At 36.0% G+C, this 19,645-nt stretch overlaps 2 protein-coding genes across 3 annotated transcripts; one reads left to right on the plus strand and one right to left on the minus strand.

Annotated features, from left to right (window-relative positions):
• Positions 1-357: 357 nt before the first annotated feature.
• LOC144850016 (uncharacterized) lies at positions 358-6,895 on the minus strand. The gene is made up of 2 exons (XM_078707179.1): positions 1,883-6,895; positions 358-1,630 (listed from the first exon to the last, which is right to left on the minus strand). Exons 1-2 carry the CDS (start codon positions 6,893-6,895, stop codon positions 827-829), a joined length of 5,817 nt encoding a protein of 1,938 aa, XP_078563305.1. The 3' UTR covers positions 358-826.
• A 1,853-nt stretch (positions 6,896-8,748) lies between these two features.
• Positions 8,749-19,303, plus strand: LOC144850623 (ABC transporter G family member 20-like). Of its 2 annotated transcripts, XM_078707953.1 has the most exons (22): positions 8,757-8,819; positions 10,105-10,152; positions 10,385-10,512; positions 11,634-11,793; positions 11,968-12,122; positions 12,345-12,452; positions 12,699-12,792; positions 13,089-13,163; positions 13,475-13,534; positions 13,698-13,869; positions 14,041-14,149; positions 14,504-14,672; positions 14,867-14,970; positions 15,114-15,181; positions 15,347-15,396; positions 15,586-15,654; positions 15,914-15,984; positions 16,365-16,453; positions 17,054-17,157; positions 17,590-17,749; positions 18,102-18,206; positions 18,535-19,303. In XM_078707953.1, the coding sequence occupies exons 2-22, from the start codon at positions 10,120-10,122 to the stop codon at positions 18,639-18,641; spliced, it is 2,190 nt and encodes a 729-aa protein (XP_078564079.1). In that variant the 5' UTR covers positions 8,757-8,819; positions 10,105-10,119; the 3' UTR covers positions 18,642-19,303. The 2 variants fall into 2 exon arrangements, with proteins under 2 accessions (XP_078564080.1, XP_078564079.1); XM_078707954.1 differs by lacking the exons at positions 10,105-10,152; positions 10,385-10,512 and having other exon boundaries at positions 8,749-8,819; positions 18,535-19,275.
• The last annotated feature ends 342 nt before the right edge of the window (positions 19,304-19,645 follow it).

Consider the following 19,645-nt stretch of genomic DNA (forward strand, 5'->3'; position numbering starts at 1 on the left):
AAACCAATCAACGCCTTGGATTTCAATTTTTCTACCGGAATAAAACACACCGGCGACCGAGTCCAAACTCCAACATGTCTGCCCCCTGTAAATGATTACGGAGCATCATTGTGACGTCAGCGTTGCTCAGTAACCTATTGCAGGATTTTCTCATTACGTATGTATCAACACTCAGCCAATCAATACACCGTAAATAATGTACCTAGATTTGAGATCTAGTAAATTATAATTTATTAAACAATCACAAAAATAACAGAATGTAAAAAAAAAATAAAAAATTGTATCTAGTATGAATACTGTAATAAAGCGACACTTTATTAATAACTCGTACACGAAGGCTTAATTTTATGCAGGGTTTATTCTTTAAATAACATATGATACTACATACATATCCTGGAAACACTGATAATAAATTGTAAGGCCTCGCACATAACACCGCCTTCAACCACAACGTCCCTTTCAATGCCGTTTTACGTGATTGGCATTATACTGTAGTGTACAAGCATAATTTGCATATAAGTGTACAAATACCACAACAATAGAGGGCGCACACTTTAACATGGCTCCCTTGCAAACGATACTAGAGATCTTTGCAAAACATAAAATATAATAACACATTACAAACATTAAACAGCACGATCAAGTTATAAAGGCTCCACTGACGGGGATTTGAAACAATAATGAAATTACTTATGATTAAGACTTAAGGTCTATTCAATCAAAGATTATCATCAGTATGGCGAATCGCCAAAATCCATATTATTCGCAATACATTTTATATAAGAGCATGGCTAACCATGATTCTAGTATTATCGAGTTCATAAGTTCAATCAACTGGCACCAACTGCACTAGTTTGTGCACAGGTCTTTCCAGCACGGATTGTCGTCGTCCAACGAAGACTGAAACCTTTCTTACGAGCCCGTCGTCGCTTGGATGCAGTGCAATAACCTTGGCTAATTCCCAGATGTTACGTGGAACGTTGTCTCCCTTCAAAAGCACTACGTCGCCAACTTTGAAGTTTCTCTTTGGTGACGTCCACTTTGACCGTGACTGCATTGACGATAAGTATTCTTTTCGCCATCTACACCAAAACTCGTTGGATAAGTGTTGCACTCGTCTCCATCGCCGTCTACAGTACATATCAGCATTCTGAAAGATACCTGGTGGAGGAACTACAACTTTATGTTTTAAGGTTAGAATGTGATTAGGTGTTAGCGGTTCCATTGAATTTGGGTCATTTAAGTTGTTAACAGTAAGGGGCCTGGAATTTACAATGTTCATGACTTCGGAAAGCAACGTACGAAAACATTCATCATCCAACTGGTTACCATGTATGTTGAGTAGAGGAGCCAAAGCATTTCTCACAGTACGAATTTGGCGTTCCCAAATTCCTCCCATATGGCTAGCGGACGGGAAGTTAAATTTGAAGTGGATATCACAACCTTGGCCCACAAGATATTTCTTGACCTCGTCTTCATTTACGTTTTGCCATTCATTTCTGGTACCGACAAGATTGGTTCCCCTATCCGAATGTAGTTGTCTGACTGGTCCACGAACACTAACGAACCGTCTTAATGCGTTAATGAACGAATTTGTTTCCAACGTATTTGCCGACTCTAAATGTATAGCCTTCGATGATAAACAAATGAAAAGTACTCCGTACCTTTTTACGAGGCTTCTTCTTTCTTTTATGTTAAAAGGTCCAAATAAATCTACTCCACTGTAGGTAAACGGTGCAGCATCTGAAATCCTCTCAATTGGTAGGTCTGCCATCTTCTGGTTCGATAATTTACCCCTTAACTTGCGGCAGATCACACAACGATGAACCAATTCGCCAACTGTAGATAGACCGTGGATTATCCAATAGCCTCGTTGTCTGACTTCATTTAAGGTTGAAACTTTCCCGGCATGGTTCATCTGCTCATGAAAATGCGAGATAATAAGATTAGTTAAATGACACCTTTTCGGTAAGATCAAGGGATGCTTAACATCAAATGCAAACTTGGAACGTTTTACTCTTCCCCCAACTCTTATAAGTTGGTTTTCATCTAAAAACGGATCTAGTCCATATAGAAAACTTGATCTTTTCAGCTGAACATCTGATTTACGATCCTCTAAACTATTCGTGTTTAACAGCTTACTTAGTAATACTTTCTCATCATAGAAGTGTTGATCTTGAACATGTTTCAATATTAACTTCTCACTTACTTGAATGTCATCTACGCAAGGTATGGTACAGTCAGAAGAAATCGATTTAAATATGCTACCCTCTTTTATATTAACTTTAGCAGCATCCATCAGTCGTTTCTTCCACATCAGACATCTAGCGATTACCCTGCGCAACCTGGTCCATGATGAGAAATTATTGCATAAATTAATAAACCATTTCTGAAACAAATCTAAAGATATACAAGTAGAAAATACACAAGTAGTCTTCCGCATCTCGTCTGAAATGTCAACATCAGCAGTTTCCACACAAGATTCAGCAGTCGGTAATGGCTCGTTTTTATGCAAGAAGGGCGGTCCATTTAACCATGTAGAGTTCGTCAACTGAACAATACTCACTCCCCTTGTACCAGAGTCACTTGGATTAGATGCGGATGGAACGTAATGCCAATCACTGGTACTGGAGTGGTCATGAATTTGTTGTATGCGGTTAGATACGAATACCTTGAACTTTCTTGCTTCATTTCGGATATACCCCAGAACAACTTTGCTGTCACACCAATAATAATGTGTAGCATCGTAAGCCAGTTCTCTCGTTATCAATCCACTCATACGTGCTGATAAGGCTGCGGCAACAAGTTCCAACCTTGGAATGGTAGTGGTTTTGGTTTTTGGTACAATCCTGGATTTACCTAAAAGAAAAGATACGGACACTTGTCCTAGAGTGTTAATTAGTCTGATGTAAGATGATTGAGCATAAGCAAATTCACTTGCGTCTGAGAAAAAATGCATTTCTGCCTTGCTCACGGAACCAAAATCAACCGGTTTAAAACATCGTTTGACCTTAATGTTCTCGATTCCTGATATTATATCATTTCGCCATTTGGCCCACTTATGATACATCTCGTCTGGAAGTGGATCGTCCCAATCAAGCTGAGACATACACAACTCTCGTAGAATCAGTTTTCCAACAATCAATACAGGTGCCAGGAAACCAAACGGATCGTATACTGCACTTAAAGTAGAGAGAATTCCACGGCGAGTGACTGGATTATCTTTAAATTCCATTCGAAACTCGAACGTATCCGTTTCCACGCACCAAACAACACCAAGAGCACGTTCAATAGGTAACTGGTCGTGTAAAGAAATCTCCTTCCAGTCGGTTGCTCTCAAATCTGTGGGAATTGAATTTAACACTTGTCTATTGTTAGTTACCCATTTATGCAATGTTAAACCTGCCTTAGCACACATCTTAGTAGAAGAGTCGATCAATTGAATTGCATCAGCTTCCGATGGAAGAGATTTCAAACCGTCGTCGACGTAAAAGTCGTTACGTATGAAGTCAGCAACTGGTTTACCGTATTGAGATTCACCATCATCAGCAGCCTTTCGTAGGCCGAAGTTAGCGACTGCAGGCGAACTCACTGCGCCAAACAGATGTACAGTCATCCTATGTTCGACTATTTCTTCAGAACCGTCCTTCCACCATAGAAATCGAAGAAAGTTACGATCAGGCTCTGAAACGAAAAACTGGTGAAACATTCCTTTCACATCGGCTTGAATAGCAATTGGTTCCTTTCTGAAACGAGTTAAGACTCCAAATAAATTGTTAATCATATCGGGTCCCTGTAATAAACGTTTATTTAATGATGTTCCAGCATACTCGGCTGAACAATCGAATACCACACGAAGTTTTTTCTTTTTCGGGTGATATACACCATGATGGGGAACGTAATTAATTTCACCATTACGCATGTCCAGTTCGTTTACAGGAACCTTCTCTGAACAGTTCTCAAGAACATCTACCATAAAGTTCATGTAGTCATTCTTAAAGGTTGAATTATGATTTAGTTTGTGTTTAAGCTGTTTTAGACGCTTTAAAGCCATGTTACGATTATTCGGCATACCTTCTCTTATCTTAAAGGGCAGAGGCATTTCGTAGTGATCATCTGTACGCTGAACTACATTTGATTCCATGATATCCATGAATTTACGATCATCGGCTGACATTGCAGATTGACCAGGCTTATCGTCATTAAAATCTAGTTCATACATTATCAAAATCATCTCTTTGGCATTAGTTTGACTAACCAAACGATTCTTCGGTGATACAATCGAGTCTTTTTCCGAAGCAACCATGTGATTAGACACCGACACTTCCGGAACCCTTTGGCACATGGTGCCCACGACACCCCATCCAAGAGCTGATAGTTGTCCGTATGGTTCATCTTCTCCACCAGCTATTATGTCTCTAGGTCTAATGGCATTTGGAACATTGTTTCCTATTAACATTGCTATCGGCACATTCTGCATATAAGGAACAATAACAGATGAAATGCGGTTCAAGTGAGTCCACTTACTTGCAACAGCTGGAGTAGGAATTTGAGACCTGGTGGCTGGAATTTGATCTCTAGAAAAAACTGTAGGAATTGGTATCGCAGTCTTTCGGTCAAAGCTAACAACTTCCATGTGGCTAAACTTGCGACATGACACGGATGATTTGCTATGCATAGTTGACAGAAGTAGATTGGTTTTATTCCCCTCCAACTTTAGTTTCTCAGCAATGCTATCTGAAATAAAACAAGTATTAGACTGGGGGTCCAAAATACAATAGATTAGAATTTCATTCTGTGGACATCGAGAACTTCGAAGCCAAACAGGCACTATCATAGAAGTATTTGATGATTTACTTGTAACGGAGGTGCACAAAGACGTATTAACAGTGCGTTTATCGTTTTGCTTAAAAATATGCAAGCTTGATAAATGTTTGTTTTTACAATGTTTACATGTTATAGCATTAGAGCACTGGTATGCTAGATGTTCATTAGTCATACCACATCCGTAACATAACTTGTGTTCACACAGATACTGCTTTCGGTCACGTCTTGTCAGCTTATTAAAACCTTCGCAGTCATCTATATGATGGTCCTTAGTGCAATACGTACAGAGCACGTTCACTTTGGTGGCAAATGATTGAGATGTTTGTCGGCGTTGATGCTTCTTCTCTGGTTCATCGATCCGTGGTACGGTTGGTTGTTGAATAAACATTGGTATATTGGCTTCATCAGCCCTTGCTCTGACAAAACCTGTAAATATTTCAAAACTTGGAAAAGAGTCAACATTAGCATAAGATTGTACAATATTTCGCCACTTATTTTCTATGAAATAAGGTACCTTCTTTATTAGTTTAAGGTTCTCTTGAGGGTAATCTAAAACTCCCAAATCTGGAATCTTTTGTTTAGCTACCACGATTTCGTTAAGAAAATCTGAAAATACTCTAAGACCAGGCGCATCTCTTGGTTGGATCTTTGGCCAACTTTCTAACTTGTACAAAAACGCCTTAGAAATAACAGCATTGTTACCATATCTATTTTTAAGTTCACTACGTGCACGATAATAACCTTCTTCCGACTGTAGTAACATATAGTTACTTATCATGGCTAGCGGCTCTCCTGACAGATGTTGACTTAGTAAGTTCAACTTTTCATTCACTGATATGGCTTTAGATTCAATTAAAGAGGTAAATGCACATTCCCACATGGGGTATTTTAAAGGGTTTCCATCAAACCTTTCCACCCTTACTGTTGGTAATCGTAATGAATCTATTAACTCTTTCATAACCGGTGCTTGTGGCTGATTAAACTGTTGCTGATTAAACTGTGAAGGTTGCACAAATGGTGACGAAATCGGAAAGTTTTGTGATGAGACTGGCGTCGTGGCTTGACATGCAACACGATGTGGTGGTAACGTAGTAGCAAGTGATGGTGCAATCTGAAAGTTCATATTTTGTGATGAAACTGGAATCAAGAATTGAGACTCCACACGCTGTGGTGGTAATGAAGTAACAAGTGAATATGGAGTAAACGATGATGGAACTGTAATGTGTTGAGATGGAGTAAACGATATTGTGGATGTTACTCTAACTGGCACAAATGTCGACGGAAGCAACAAAGATGACGTTGCCCGAACAGGCATAGAGTTAATATTCTTAGTCATTGTAGGTACTGGTATTTGAGCAAAAACACACGTCGGTACAGGAATTGTCATAGCTTTAGGTGAGGTAATTATTGGCAATGATATAGTAGGAACTGTCATATATGAAGTAGATGCAATCGACGACGTAACAACCCCAGGTATTGGCGCATACTGCCCAAATGAAGATACCGTTGTTGGCCGTTTATACGTATTGTAATGTTGTGTTGCAAACGTAGCATCAACTGAATTACGTTCAACGTTCTTCTCGGGAATGTTATCAACATATTGTTGAATATCATCTGTAGATTGTGTAGGTAATTCGTCTAAGTACTCCATAAATGAGGTAACGGATTTAGAATCTAATTGTTTTACCTTACTTAGAACGGCGTCCACCTTGGCAAGTTCCTTTTCCTGCTGAAGTTTCATTAATTTTGTTTCATTATCAAGGTGCAAATGTTTCAACCGCATTTCTTCTTCCGCAAATTCCAGCTCCACTTTAACGGACACCTTTTGTTCTTCCAAGTTCAATAATTTCTCCTTTATGTCAAATCTTGAACTTCTAGCAGAAGAACGAGTTCGCATAGACCGCGTAGATTTGCTGGCTGCACTTGTTCCAAATGAACGAGATGAATTTCTAGATGAATCCTGATTTTCCTGTGCCAACTCCTTCCTGTATTGGTTTCCTTTTTCAGTTTGAGCGGGCACCTTCCTCAAATTGTATCCACCTAAACCAAACTTCGAATCGTCTTCCATTCCGCAACACAGAATAAACAATTGGGTTAACAAATTCGATTAGTTTCCGCAACGCAGATAACAATGGCGGCCTCCGCAACACAGAGACAACCTAGATCACCAAATTATTTTGTAACAATTAGCAATCAATTATTATACAGTCCTGATCAGTTTCTGCAACTCAAAAACTCAAAAAACAATGGCGGACTTCGCAATCAACTACAGTGGCTTCAATGACTTATAGGTACTTCCTATAACGGCACAATTTATTATTGTAATAAAGCGACACTTTATTAATAACTCGTACACGAAGGCTTAATTTTATGCAGGGTTTATTCTTTAAATAACATATGATACTACATACATATCCTGGAAACACTGATAATAAATTGTAAGGCCTCGCACATAACACCGCCTTCTACCACAACGTCCCTTTCAATGCCGTTTTACGTGATTGGCATTATACTGTAGTGTACAAGCATAATTTGCATATAAGTGTACAAATACCACAACAATAGAGGGCGCACACTTTAACAAATACTTATAAATTATAAATTTGAAACTGAGAGAATACACCCCAAACTGGATAGGCCTACTATGATACAAATGAGTTGATTGACAAAATATATTAATAGATATAAACTATATAGAAAAAGGAAAGAATAGGGAATTTACTGTGTAAATTGAATTATCCCACCACTGATTTTCAACAAAATCGTGTAGCGCAAGCACAATTTAGATTATTTGAATGTATGAATTGTTTTGCCCGCACCTGGCCTTTAAAGAAATAGTGAATTTGTTGCTAATTAATCTGCTACAAAGACCAATATCCCGGCGGGAATTATACCGTAACGATTCAATACATCAATTGTAACCGAATAATGCAAGAGAACGAACCTTTTTCCTGTGGTTTTTGTTTACAGACGTCCTAACTATCAAAAGAAGAGCTAGCCCGGTTGGTTGACCAGTAGGGCTATTCACACTGTCTGGCCATCACAACCGTCTATTATACTGAGTTCAAGATTCAAGAAAAATACCAACAATGTAACTAGGCCTACTCTTAATTCATCTAAATAAAGTTGAAAATTCGGGTTTTTTTCTCTCGACAGTTTCATAATTTCTTTCTAAACTCACTTACTTAGCAGAAAGTCGTCTTAATAGTCAAATTGTCCATAGTCTTAATTAATTTCATGAGCACCAAAACGACAACAAACTTGGCGAACTTGGTGGACAAAATGAATTTAACCGGAACCATTTTATTTTCACGCGCCACAATATTAAGCAATGATTGGTTAGACATTAATATATGCAACATTTATAGTACGCATGTGTACATCTACATTCCTTCTCTTTCTAGAGAAAAGAATAAAATTATATATCAAAGTGTGGTGTTTTCATTTTTCTCTTCTGTTTGGTTTTGATGATGAATAAAGAATTTTGAATTTGAAGGGGTGCATGTACCCCAAACAAAAGTGAGCAGTGACAACAAAATATAGTAAAATGTATTACTGTAGGCCTACTTAAAATAAGTAATACATTTTAATATTTTTGTCACTTTCTACTTATCCGAGATCTGAATTATTTCATTTATTTAAGTCCATTTTCATTCCTTTCCATAATCCATTAATTTTCAAAAGTATACAATCCCTCACATCCCCCGACCCTCAGTCGAAAGTACCATCCCCACCACATTTAGTAATATAATATATTGATAAACATGTATAATAGTATGCCTAAACTAAGTGTACGACAGTACAAACATCTTTGTATGCTTTCACTCGTCGAGTATTGTTATCCTAATCTGTGCAAATTCTTTTGATCAAAATCACGGGACCTACGTGGTTTAAAAATAAGCCTCGGCTTTATCCATTTGAACTTGATACCCAGGCCCACTACATCAGCTGCTCGAGTAATATCCGAGCCCCTCACGAAGCAATTTTAAGGGGTAGGTTGAGAACAATATTATATTGATATAGATACAGTAGGCTAGTAAAACAACGCACTGTGTTTGTTGTGAAACAGGGACATTTTTACGCAAGTATAAATTAGTCACACAATTAGGTCACGACGAGTTGTGATCTCACTCTAGAGCTCATAAGTTCTAAACTCGTTTATGTCGTGTATATGTTGCGCCTTATGTGGTAAAATAGTTTTATTATGAAGTCAGCATAGGTATTATTATTGATCCAATTAAAAGACGCACGTATACGAAAGTCGCGCGCACGTCACAGTTTGGGTCTTACGTCACTGACGCACGAATTTGTTAAAAATACTGTTCATATTCCACCATATATAAACTGTCATTCGAGATCATACTTTAAATAACTTTACTATTCCTGCCAGGTAGAGTGGAACACAATAACAATTGCATTTGACTTGAGCATTCTTGATATTTTGTTTGCAAGAATCGACATTTATTGTAATTTCTGAGTTTCAATATGTTTACGTTGTATAGTACGGATGTTGTGTACAATTCGATTGTATGATTGTGTACGTTTAAAATCACGAGGCCCTGAAACCAGTTGTGTTTTTGATCCTTTTTAAAGCTTATAGATCATCGAATCGAATCATACTGGCTTCAGTCCAATAAAACGAAACAGGAAGCTCGTATATTTTAGTTAACTCATTCTAGTATACAATCGTGCACACGATTGTAAACGGAAAATGCGTCATCAAAATACGTCATGAAAATGTTTAGTACTGTCTTAGTGATTTTAACGTATCGATGCGTTTATGGAGCACAGATACACGAATCTGTATTAGTCTTCATCAAGAGATGTTTGCAATTTTGATTCAAATAATGAAAATATGTAAAATCAGGGAGAGTGAAATTTCACTCTTCTCTCGTAAAATCAAAACTAAATACATTGTACGTACTACTAAATCCATTTTCCCATAATATAAGTAAAAAAAAGGTTCCTAAACAAAAAATATTAAAAGTGTATTGTTTATGCCTAATATTCTTTAATATGCACCCGTGAGTAGCGTGGATTAAATATAATACTGCATCTTCATAATACCCTGGTTTACAAGGTATAACAACAATTCCAAAGTCTATGTTAAGTCTGCGTACTTAACATTGCTTGACCAATGAAATTCGTTTAACAGAAAAATGAACCAATCAAGTTTATCTATTAAGGGGTGTGTTGCGATAAGAACCAGCCCGATATTGTTTAATTGATTTCTATAATATTAAACAGATAATTCAATTTTCGTTGTAACTCTTTAAGGTAAATGTTGTGATTATGGCCGAGAAAACAAGTTCGTTCTCCAATCGTGTAAGTATAACATTTTTGCTATAATTCTAAAATTTGTGGAGATTCGCTATCGTATTATTTTATCTACTTTTGGCTTTACATTAGAAGTAGGCTGTCATAGTTGATTAAAATTAGTCAAATCAAAATAACAATTTTAGTGGTTATACAAAATAGCTCTCCTCTTAATTTACTAGCCACTTACTATATGCACTTCTACGTTTTGTTTATTATTGTTGTTATTTCTATTCTCTAGGTGAGGACCCCGATTCAGTCAACACAATCAGCTATTGTTGTAAAAAATGTTTATCATCATTACGGGTCTGGAAGAGGGAGGCTAGATGTCTTAAAAGGAATCAAAATGCAGGTTCCACAAGGGAGCATGTAAGAGTTTGAGGGTCAGAGTTCACTACGAAATATTAACATAATCTTACTTAGTAGGGTCACCCATAATCAAACGGTGCTAATCAAACTCGTACGCAAGGATGAACGTGCGCACGTTTTTATTTCCAAAGAGAAACATTTTATTTTTCCTGAAACACTGACCGTATGTAATTTACCGGGGTTACGCTTACTCGTTTTATTTTGAGTGATGAATATTTTTCAAACGCTTGACAAAATAAGAAATACTTTTCAACAATCATCTGGTTTACGACCAATACCAGACTAAAGTTTGAAATAAATCCCTACACTGTTGTTGTAAGGCCCCAAAAACGTTATTGTCTCAGATTTCTGACCCAAGACCAAGTTACCTTTGAATTCAAGTTGAGAAAAACGTTGTTGTTTCTAAACCGATAACCGGTATTTACAATTTGCCTCTCCAAACCACTTCATATTGTATAGCTTATTAATCCATTGTTAGTTTTAGAAAAAGAGGATGTGATAAGATATACCATTGATAATGTTGTACTGTTCGTTTAAATCAAATATGATAACCTAAAGTACCAAAAGCTTTATAATATACGATAGGCCTATTTGTCTTTCTGAACATAATTTGATTACATTGTGGAATTATACTTATCTGACGTACATTGTTTTGTCTAAGAGACCTATTGTGCAATATGTGTGTTATTAGAATAAGGATCAGGTAATCTCCACATTATACACACTAAGTTATCTTAATTCAAATGCATCATTTTTAATGATTGATCTATTAAAACAATAGAATTTATTTATTTCATAAAAAAAAAAAATTAATATGGTTATAAAAAGTACAAAACGATACCGGTAGCACACAGCTAAAACAGTTTGTACAATTTACAATTACAAAAATGGAAATCCTAAAAAAAAACTACTGTATATTACAAAACAACTTTGAAAACTACAATTACAAAGTTAAATTAATAAAATGGGAATAATAAAATATAATACTATAATATAGGATAATATATAAAATACGATTAGTTGTCTGTTGATTGCAGACGATCGATAGATATATTGAATGACAAACGGACAAACAGACAGACTATTGGTTATCGATCGCTTGTTTATATGATTTGTTTTAGATATGGACTGCTTGGATCGAGTGGTTGTGGTAAAACAACATTGCTTAGGTGTTGTCTTGGGAGGTTGTCTTTCGAGAAAGGAACCATTATCACATGCGGAAAGCCTCCACTCTCAAAAGGACATGGTATACCAGGACCAATGGTAGGATACATGCCCCAGGTAAGACCGAATAAAAAGGCATCGCTTCCCCTTCCCTTCTATAGGATCGGATGCAACGCGAGGAAACGTGTAAACTCACCTCAAGTAATCACAGTTTGGATAATCTCAACACACAACTCTTTATTAGAATTACATAGTAGACATATATTACATATTTCTTCTGATCATTTTTAGGAAACTGCGCTTTATGGTGAATTTAGCATCAAAGAAACCATGAAATATTTTGGAATTTTACACGGAATGAAAAGTGATGAGATAGTAAAACAACGAGAATTCCTAATTGATTTGTTAAGACTACCGCCAGCAAAATCCATCGTTGGAAACTTAAGGTTTATACTTATTTAGAAGTTTTCCTTTTTGTTGACCCAATCGATCGAAAAGTACTAAAAATGGTACTTACAACAACCAAAAGTTGTTTTATTAATTTATTTATAAAACCGTGTTTTATCTATTTTTAAATAGGCCTATTAATAATCATGACATTCAGAATAAACCTGCGAAATTGCTTTTCATTAAAAAAATCGAATAATACAACTTGTTTCTTCTTCCAGTGGAGGACAGAAAAGACGAGTATCATTTGCTGTGGCTCTGCTGCACTCGCCTCCACTTCTCATTCTGGATGAGCCAACCGTTGGAGTTGATCCTTTACTTAGGATGAAGTAAGACATGAATCTCTGTCTACACTATCAAACTAGCTTAACAAAAAAAGTACCCATGGTAGTGATATTCCCAAATATGGTAGTGATATGAGATCATCATGTCCATATATGGGCAAATCACATATTTTTGTCATATAAAGTTTGATTGTGTAGACAAGGCTTTACAGTGGGTGGCGGATATCATTGTGTATCAAATTAAATACACATTTTTCTTTGGATTTGTAATAATAATAATATTTTCGATAGAATATGGGAGCATCTTGGTGATATTGCGAGAGGAGGAGAAACAACCATCATTATAACAACTCACTACATAGAAGAGGCGAAGCAGGCACATATCGTAAGCATTACCCGGTATAAATATTACATTTATTCGCATATACGACGTATAAGGTTTATCAGCGTGCATGGTGGGAAGGATTTGGGAGCAAACAACAGATCACGTACGTACGCGTCGTACCTTTCCCATCATGCATTGTGCAATGACGTTCCTCGTGAAACCAAGCTATTTGCGATAAACCTTATTCATAAATCATCCTAATTATTTTATAATATTATTCATTATTAACAAAGATAAATGTTTATCAATAATACCGTTTTCTTTTCAATATCACTAATTTTATAAATTTCGTTAAGGTTGGTTTAATGAGGAATGGTGTATTGCTGTCCGAATCGCCACCATTGGAACTTATAGCACATCATCGGTTAAACGTAAGTATACATTTTGTCATTTCTGATAATGGAAACACGCATTTAGATCAGATTCAGATTGTTAATTCTATTTTACAGTATTTTTCAAGGTTTCAACAATTTTACTAACTTGTATTTGTACAACTTGTATCTGCATTTGTTTTGTATGTATTTCAATACGTAGAATATGCCAAAGGAAAGTCAAATCTTGAATTTCAGGATACAACCATCCCTTCGTGGCTATAAGAGTGAACCTACGCACATTTCACCTATTTGCAATTTGCAATAAATGTCCACGACTACTATGGTTACAATGCATTATATTTTCTCAGAGTCTTGAAGAAGTTTTTCTAAAACTGTGTATGAGAGAAGTTACTGCTGAAAATGAAGAGGTACTTTTATTTATTTATTTTTTTTAAAACTAGCAAATCCATCGTCTAAATGCGTAGGCAAATCTTACAAAACGAAAATACGTTTTGAATATAACACTTGTAACTTCCGTAGCGAAATATAACGAACATTTATATTTTCACGATTGTTCTTTTAATGATCAAGGCTTCCGCCGATGTTGTTGTTAAAATTGACGATGGTAGAGGCTCCACAAAACAGACGGAGAAGGAAGAGGTAATCTTTCAAAATGGAATCACCAATAGTTTAAAATGCGGTGAAGAGGATGAGGTGATGAAAGAGCCGGATGAGAGGACGTCATTGTTAGGCCACAATACAAGTTAGATTTCATTAATATTATCCTAATAAGAGTATTATAAAAGCTATCTGAATGGCAGGCTATCAGTAATTCTTTCTCCAGTACAAATCAGGTGTTTTATTAATGTGATTTCCTGCTCCCTCTGTTTTACAAGAAGTTAGAAAGTTACCTAATTCTGGTTCCTCTTTTTAGAAGCTGGGAAGAGTTCATCGAGTTCATCGTCTTGTTGTAGTGGACCTCGGCTGACCATAGTGACCGCAATGGTGTTTAAAGACATGATCAAGTTAATCCGCAACCCAATGTAAGATTCACTTAAACACGAAAAGAAGTATTATTTCTCCACGTTAACAGTTAAAATTGAGTAATCTCTTTATTAAAAAATATTTACAAAAACAAACATAACTGACAAATGGTGATAAGGTTAGCTATTAAGCTAATCAAATCCTATCACAATTAAAATGTACGGACTTTCTTGAATAAAAAAGTTACAGGTAGAGAAAAATAGTAAGCAGGATTAACGAACAAAACTAAGTATACGTTAATAAACCGAATAAAACTAAATAGTTTATATAAATATAAAATACAGTCCACGATTCCATAAAGTAAAAAAAAAAACTTCTCCAACTAGTACAATACAATACTTTTGTTTCAATAGGGGGCTATTCTTCAGTTTTCTGGTACCGTTGATTCAAGCCTGTCTATTCTGTGTCTGTATTGGTAATGACCCCACTGACCTGGCGATGGCGACTGTGAATGGCGATACGACACCGCTACAATTTGGACAGCAGTTCCTGTGGAATTTGGATAACAATACAATCATACAAGTAATTACAAAGAAAACAAAAATGATTTGAAAGTGAGATTGAGAACGACGATGATAAAAATAAACACAACGAGAAAAACATGTCTCCTATTTGACTGATAAAACAAACATTTATAATGATTGCGAGAATGAATAAAAATACTGAATATATTAAATAATTATGACAATGCTTTATTTTGACGTTTCCGTTTTTAGCATCCGAAGGATAATCTATCGGTAGCCGTTGCGAGTGCTAAGGCAGGCAATGAATGGGGTACCATTGACATTCCGACTAATTACAGCTACTATTTAATAGAGAGGTAATGTAACAAATGTATATTATAAAATGGTTCTCTTTAACTGTCAACTTATGAAAGTCGGATTAGGTTTTACGGATCCATGACAGCGCCAACAACTTTCTCGTTGCTTTTAATCGACAACATAATTATGTTATTGTCTATAGATTTTCTGGGAGTATAAGTAATGACACGGTCAGCGGAAGTACAATATATGTACGGTTGGATCAAACAAGTAAGTTGAAATAAATAACGAATGAATGGAAACGTAATGAATTAGCGCCGAAAGACCATAAGCTCGAATGAGCGAGGAAATACCACGACCAACCGACTGGCTAAGTTTTTTGTTTAAACTTCACAATGAAACAAGGTGAAATAACATTTAAATTATTCATTACAGATCAGCAAGTTTACCTAACTCTTCAATTACGCATATCTGACGCATTTGAGGTAAACACAATCTGCTAACTACTAAAATAAAATAGTTGTAACGCGTTGGTCTTCAGTACGTCAAACATTTGACGCAAACGCGTGTACATTGACGTAACATTATGAATGTTTCTTTTCACGATTGTTTTCCTATTTATAGATTTCTATTCTTAAATGGATTTATTAGATAATTTTTATTATTTATTTCAGAAATTTCTTGAGGATCTTGTACAACAATATCCGATGATAAATCCGGCAACAGTCCAAGTTCCATTAGTAGTAAGTCTATTTTAAAATGTGCTAAAAGTATTACTTGAGGTGCAGTAAAATTTACGTTAGGTGAAAACTGCGCGCTTACATTTTTCATTTCATTTATTTATTTATTCGGTCAAGCGGTTGCGCCAGTAACAATGCGCCATCACGTGAGTTTCCGCAATCCAACGTTTCATGAAGCACCGGTTATATTTTCCATTACTAAAAAAAGACAGTGCCACCAGTGTCCTTATGCTATTCTCTTTTATACTCTTTTCCATATCAGTTTGATGATCCGATCTTTGGAGACGACAGCACGAATTTTCGGGATTTTATGGCACCTGGTATAATTGCCTGGTAAGATACTGAACACAATACATAAATCATGTAGTGGGCCTAAAGAAATAAAGGTACGATAGACTAATGATAAAAAGAATGAAGACAAATCGGGAGTAAAGAATTGAATATCGGTAATAAGGATCAGAATGAATGAATATAAAGCTCTGTCTACACTATCTAACATATAATGGACACGATGATGTCATATTACTACCATATTTTTAGGCAAATCACACTTTCTTCGTCAAACTAGTTTACCAGTGTAGACAGAGCTTAAAAAGACAAATACACTCTTTGATGAGTGACGTAATATAGAGTAAAGATACTTTTGGTATCTTTGTTTATTTTACTTATTATTATTATTACACATAAATACATTTTTAATGTCTTTATTTTAGTATCATATTTTTCTTGGCTGTTTCGCTAACAAGTGTGACGTTTGTGGTCGAACGTAAGGAAGGTTTGCTGGATCGAGCTTGGGTAGCGGGTAAGTCAGCTCTTTTGACGAGTATAGGCTTAGGCCTACTTATTTGTGTTCTAGTGGGAGCCAACAACCAAGTAGGCCTATCGAATCCGTATTCCGGTGTTGTCAGAAACAAAAATCGTGAAAAATGTAAGAGTGTTGACGTATACTAACGCATTCACGATTCCTTGTGAGATGTAACATACGTAGCTCGGAGTTTCTCTGGCCACCGAACCAAATTCGGCCTCACTGTGAACGTAGCTTTGCGTCCTAATGTGAACATAGCTTTGCGTCCTATTGTGAACGCAGCTTTGCGTTCTAGTGTGAACGCAGCTTTGTGTCCTATTGTGAACGCAGCTTTGCGTCCTAGTGTGAACGCAGTTTTGCGTCCTAGTGTGAACGCAGCTTTGCGTCCTATTGTGAACGCAGCTTTTCGTCCTAGTGTGAACGCAGCTTTGCGTCCCAGTATGAACGCAGCTTTGCGTCCTAGTGTGAACACAGCTTTGCGTCCTAGTGTGAACGCAGCTTTGCGTCCTAGTGTGAACGCAGCTTTGCGTCCCAGTATGAACGCAGCTTTGCGTCCTAGTGTGAACACACCTTTATGATCATTGTTGTATTTCACAGGTGTGAGTGCGTTGGAGGTGGTCCTTTCACATGCATTCGTACAATTCATTGTGATGACGGTTCAAACTACAGTCGTACTTGTCTTTATTCTCTCCGTCTTTGATGTAAGTCAATTATTTTCTTGTAGTATGTATGTGCATTTAGTACATCATCAAGCGGCACTATTTTAGAAGGTCTATAGATAATATAGGCCTATTATATATCAGCATTATAGAGATTCTTTATTTTTCGGTATCGACCAGTACTGAGTTATTTTCTTATATTGGACGCACTTTTTTTTATCAACATATTCAAAAGACTTTTTTACGCTTGCGCAATTAATATATTTGTGTAGATATTTTCAGTTGTTCGACTTTATCATCAAGTACATTCCCAAACCCGAAAATACCTTTTAAAATTTCACTGTAGTTATCTGTAAGATCCCTGCAATATTGTATGTAAATATATAATATATCTCTGAATAAATGTTAATTGTGTACCTCTTCCTACGAATAACGTTTATAAACACAAATCCATTTTCATGTTATCGATTGTAGATTGCGAATGAAGGTTCCTTATTACTAGTGGTCGTCCTAGCCCTGATGCAAGGTATCGTTGGTATGGGCTTTGGCATGCTCATCTCATCCATCAGTGACAACGAGGTAGTTGCTATGCAGGCCTCGCTTGGTTCCTTCTTCCCCTTGACATTACTAAGTGGTAAGTTAGAAAAAGAAAAGATAAAAGACATATTGTTAATTGTTTACACGATTTGGTAGTTCAAAAATGATTTCATAATGTAAGACAAATATAATGATGATAATACTGAATGCGTTTGGAAAATTGCGCGCCTCCTAACCGACGTGAGAACGCGATTCTTTGTACTGTATCCACATGACAATGTATTACATAATTTGTCGCCTATGATACGGGACAAATTAGGTACAGAGTGCCGCTGCTTATTCTGAGTGTGGTTTAACACACACTATTATGATATTGGTTTAAAAAGTGTGACCACGCTGGTACCGATAATGTCCAAAGATTACTGTATTCGTTTTTTTTTATGTTTAAGGTATCATTTGGCCACTTGAAGGCATTCCGTATCCATTCAGATATTTTTGCTTGATTATGCCACAGTCGTATGCTGTAGAAGCTTTGAGGGGAATTTTAGGACGAGGTGAGTTAAAAAAGAATATTCACTTAAACAAATTTAACTCTTCCCTATAGGCTTATCCCCGTACCATGAGGGGAAGGTTCACACAATATGAAAACGAATTTGTTTTTGTTATTTATTCAATTTCGGCCATATACAAAGAAAAATACAAAACGAAATATTTCACTCTCAGGCTGAGCCTCCAAAGCAAACAATGCTTCTTCAAAAGTCTAATTTAAATACCGTTTAACTAATAATGTTAAATTACTAGGCCTAATGTTTAGCCGAATTATGTTGTTTTCATTCACTTTTCATTTCACTAATGATGTTGATATTTTGCTTTCATTTCCAGGTTGGAATATAACGTACTTTTCAGTGTACATGGGCTTCATCTCAAGTTTTGCTTGGATAATAATTCTATTAGGAATCGCGGCCCTGGCAATGAGATTGAAAAGATAGATAATCCATGAGTACCAATAAAAACAATGTTAAGTTTAAACCATGAAACGCGTGCGTTGTATCTAAGAAGCACGCAATGGATCATTGCAAAATTAAACTTAAAATGTCTACATTAACTTTATGTGACAAAAAATGTGATGTTTCCATTTTTGGACACGATGATGTCATACCACTACCATATTTGGGCACATCATACTGTTACTCAAACTAGTTACTAGTGTAGACAGAGCTTTAGTGCAGCATCAATGCAATTTATAGAATAATATGCAAATTTCATTTTGTTTTCTTTCGGTGTAAAATAAACATTATTATTACTAGTAAAGTATAACGCTTGGTTCACATCGTGAACGCAACGACGTAAGCACAACGCAAATGAATTGGCCAATCACAAGCGACAGTTGGATAATGCATTTCGTCGTGATTGGTCAAATTGTGGAAAAACAAGCTATACTGGGTAAATAGAGGTCTATATGCCTATTTTAAATTTTGAGAGCAATGCAATTTCTATATAAATGGTAAATAAAGGTATAAAGTTTTATAAGCAACAGTAAATGCAATGAAGTATAGTTTTCCAGATAATAGTTTAAGCGGTTACGACGTAAAAGTTATTGAAGAAAATATTATTGTTAGAGCCTACCGGTACCGATAAAGAAGAATACGTATAAGTATACGTACACGTATAGGCCTACAATACAAAAAGGTAATAAATCTAGGCGATTAAGAAAATTATATTCTTTATTTCAAAGAGTGTGAAACTACTATAGTCGAATATAAAATGTTAGGCTTATGAAGAGAATACAAGTAAAGTAGCGATAAAATAATAATTAGATTATGCATTCGATGTTGATTAATACTGATTATGTATATATATAAGCCCACATAGTTTTATCTAATTATGGTTTAATACTATCAATGCAAATATTGTACATTCACGAGGTCTTTTTGCTTTTTTAATGCATTATCAAAGTCAATGCTATAAACTGTGTTACGAAAATTATATAGTC

Source organism: Antedon bifida, chromosome 8 (assembly GCF_963402885.1).
Source record: "Antedon bifida chromosome 8, ecAntBifi1.1, whole genome shotgun sequence".
NCBI lineage: Eukaryota > Metazoa > Echinodermata > Crinoidea > Comatulida > Antedonidae > Antedon > Antedon bifida.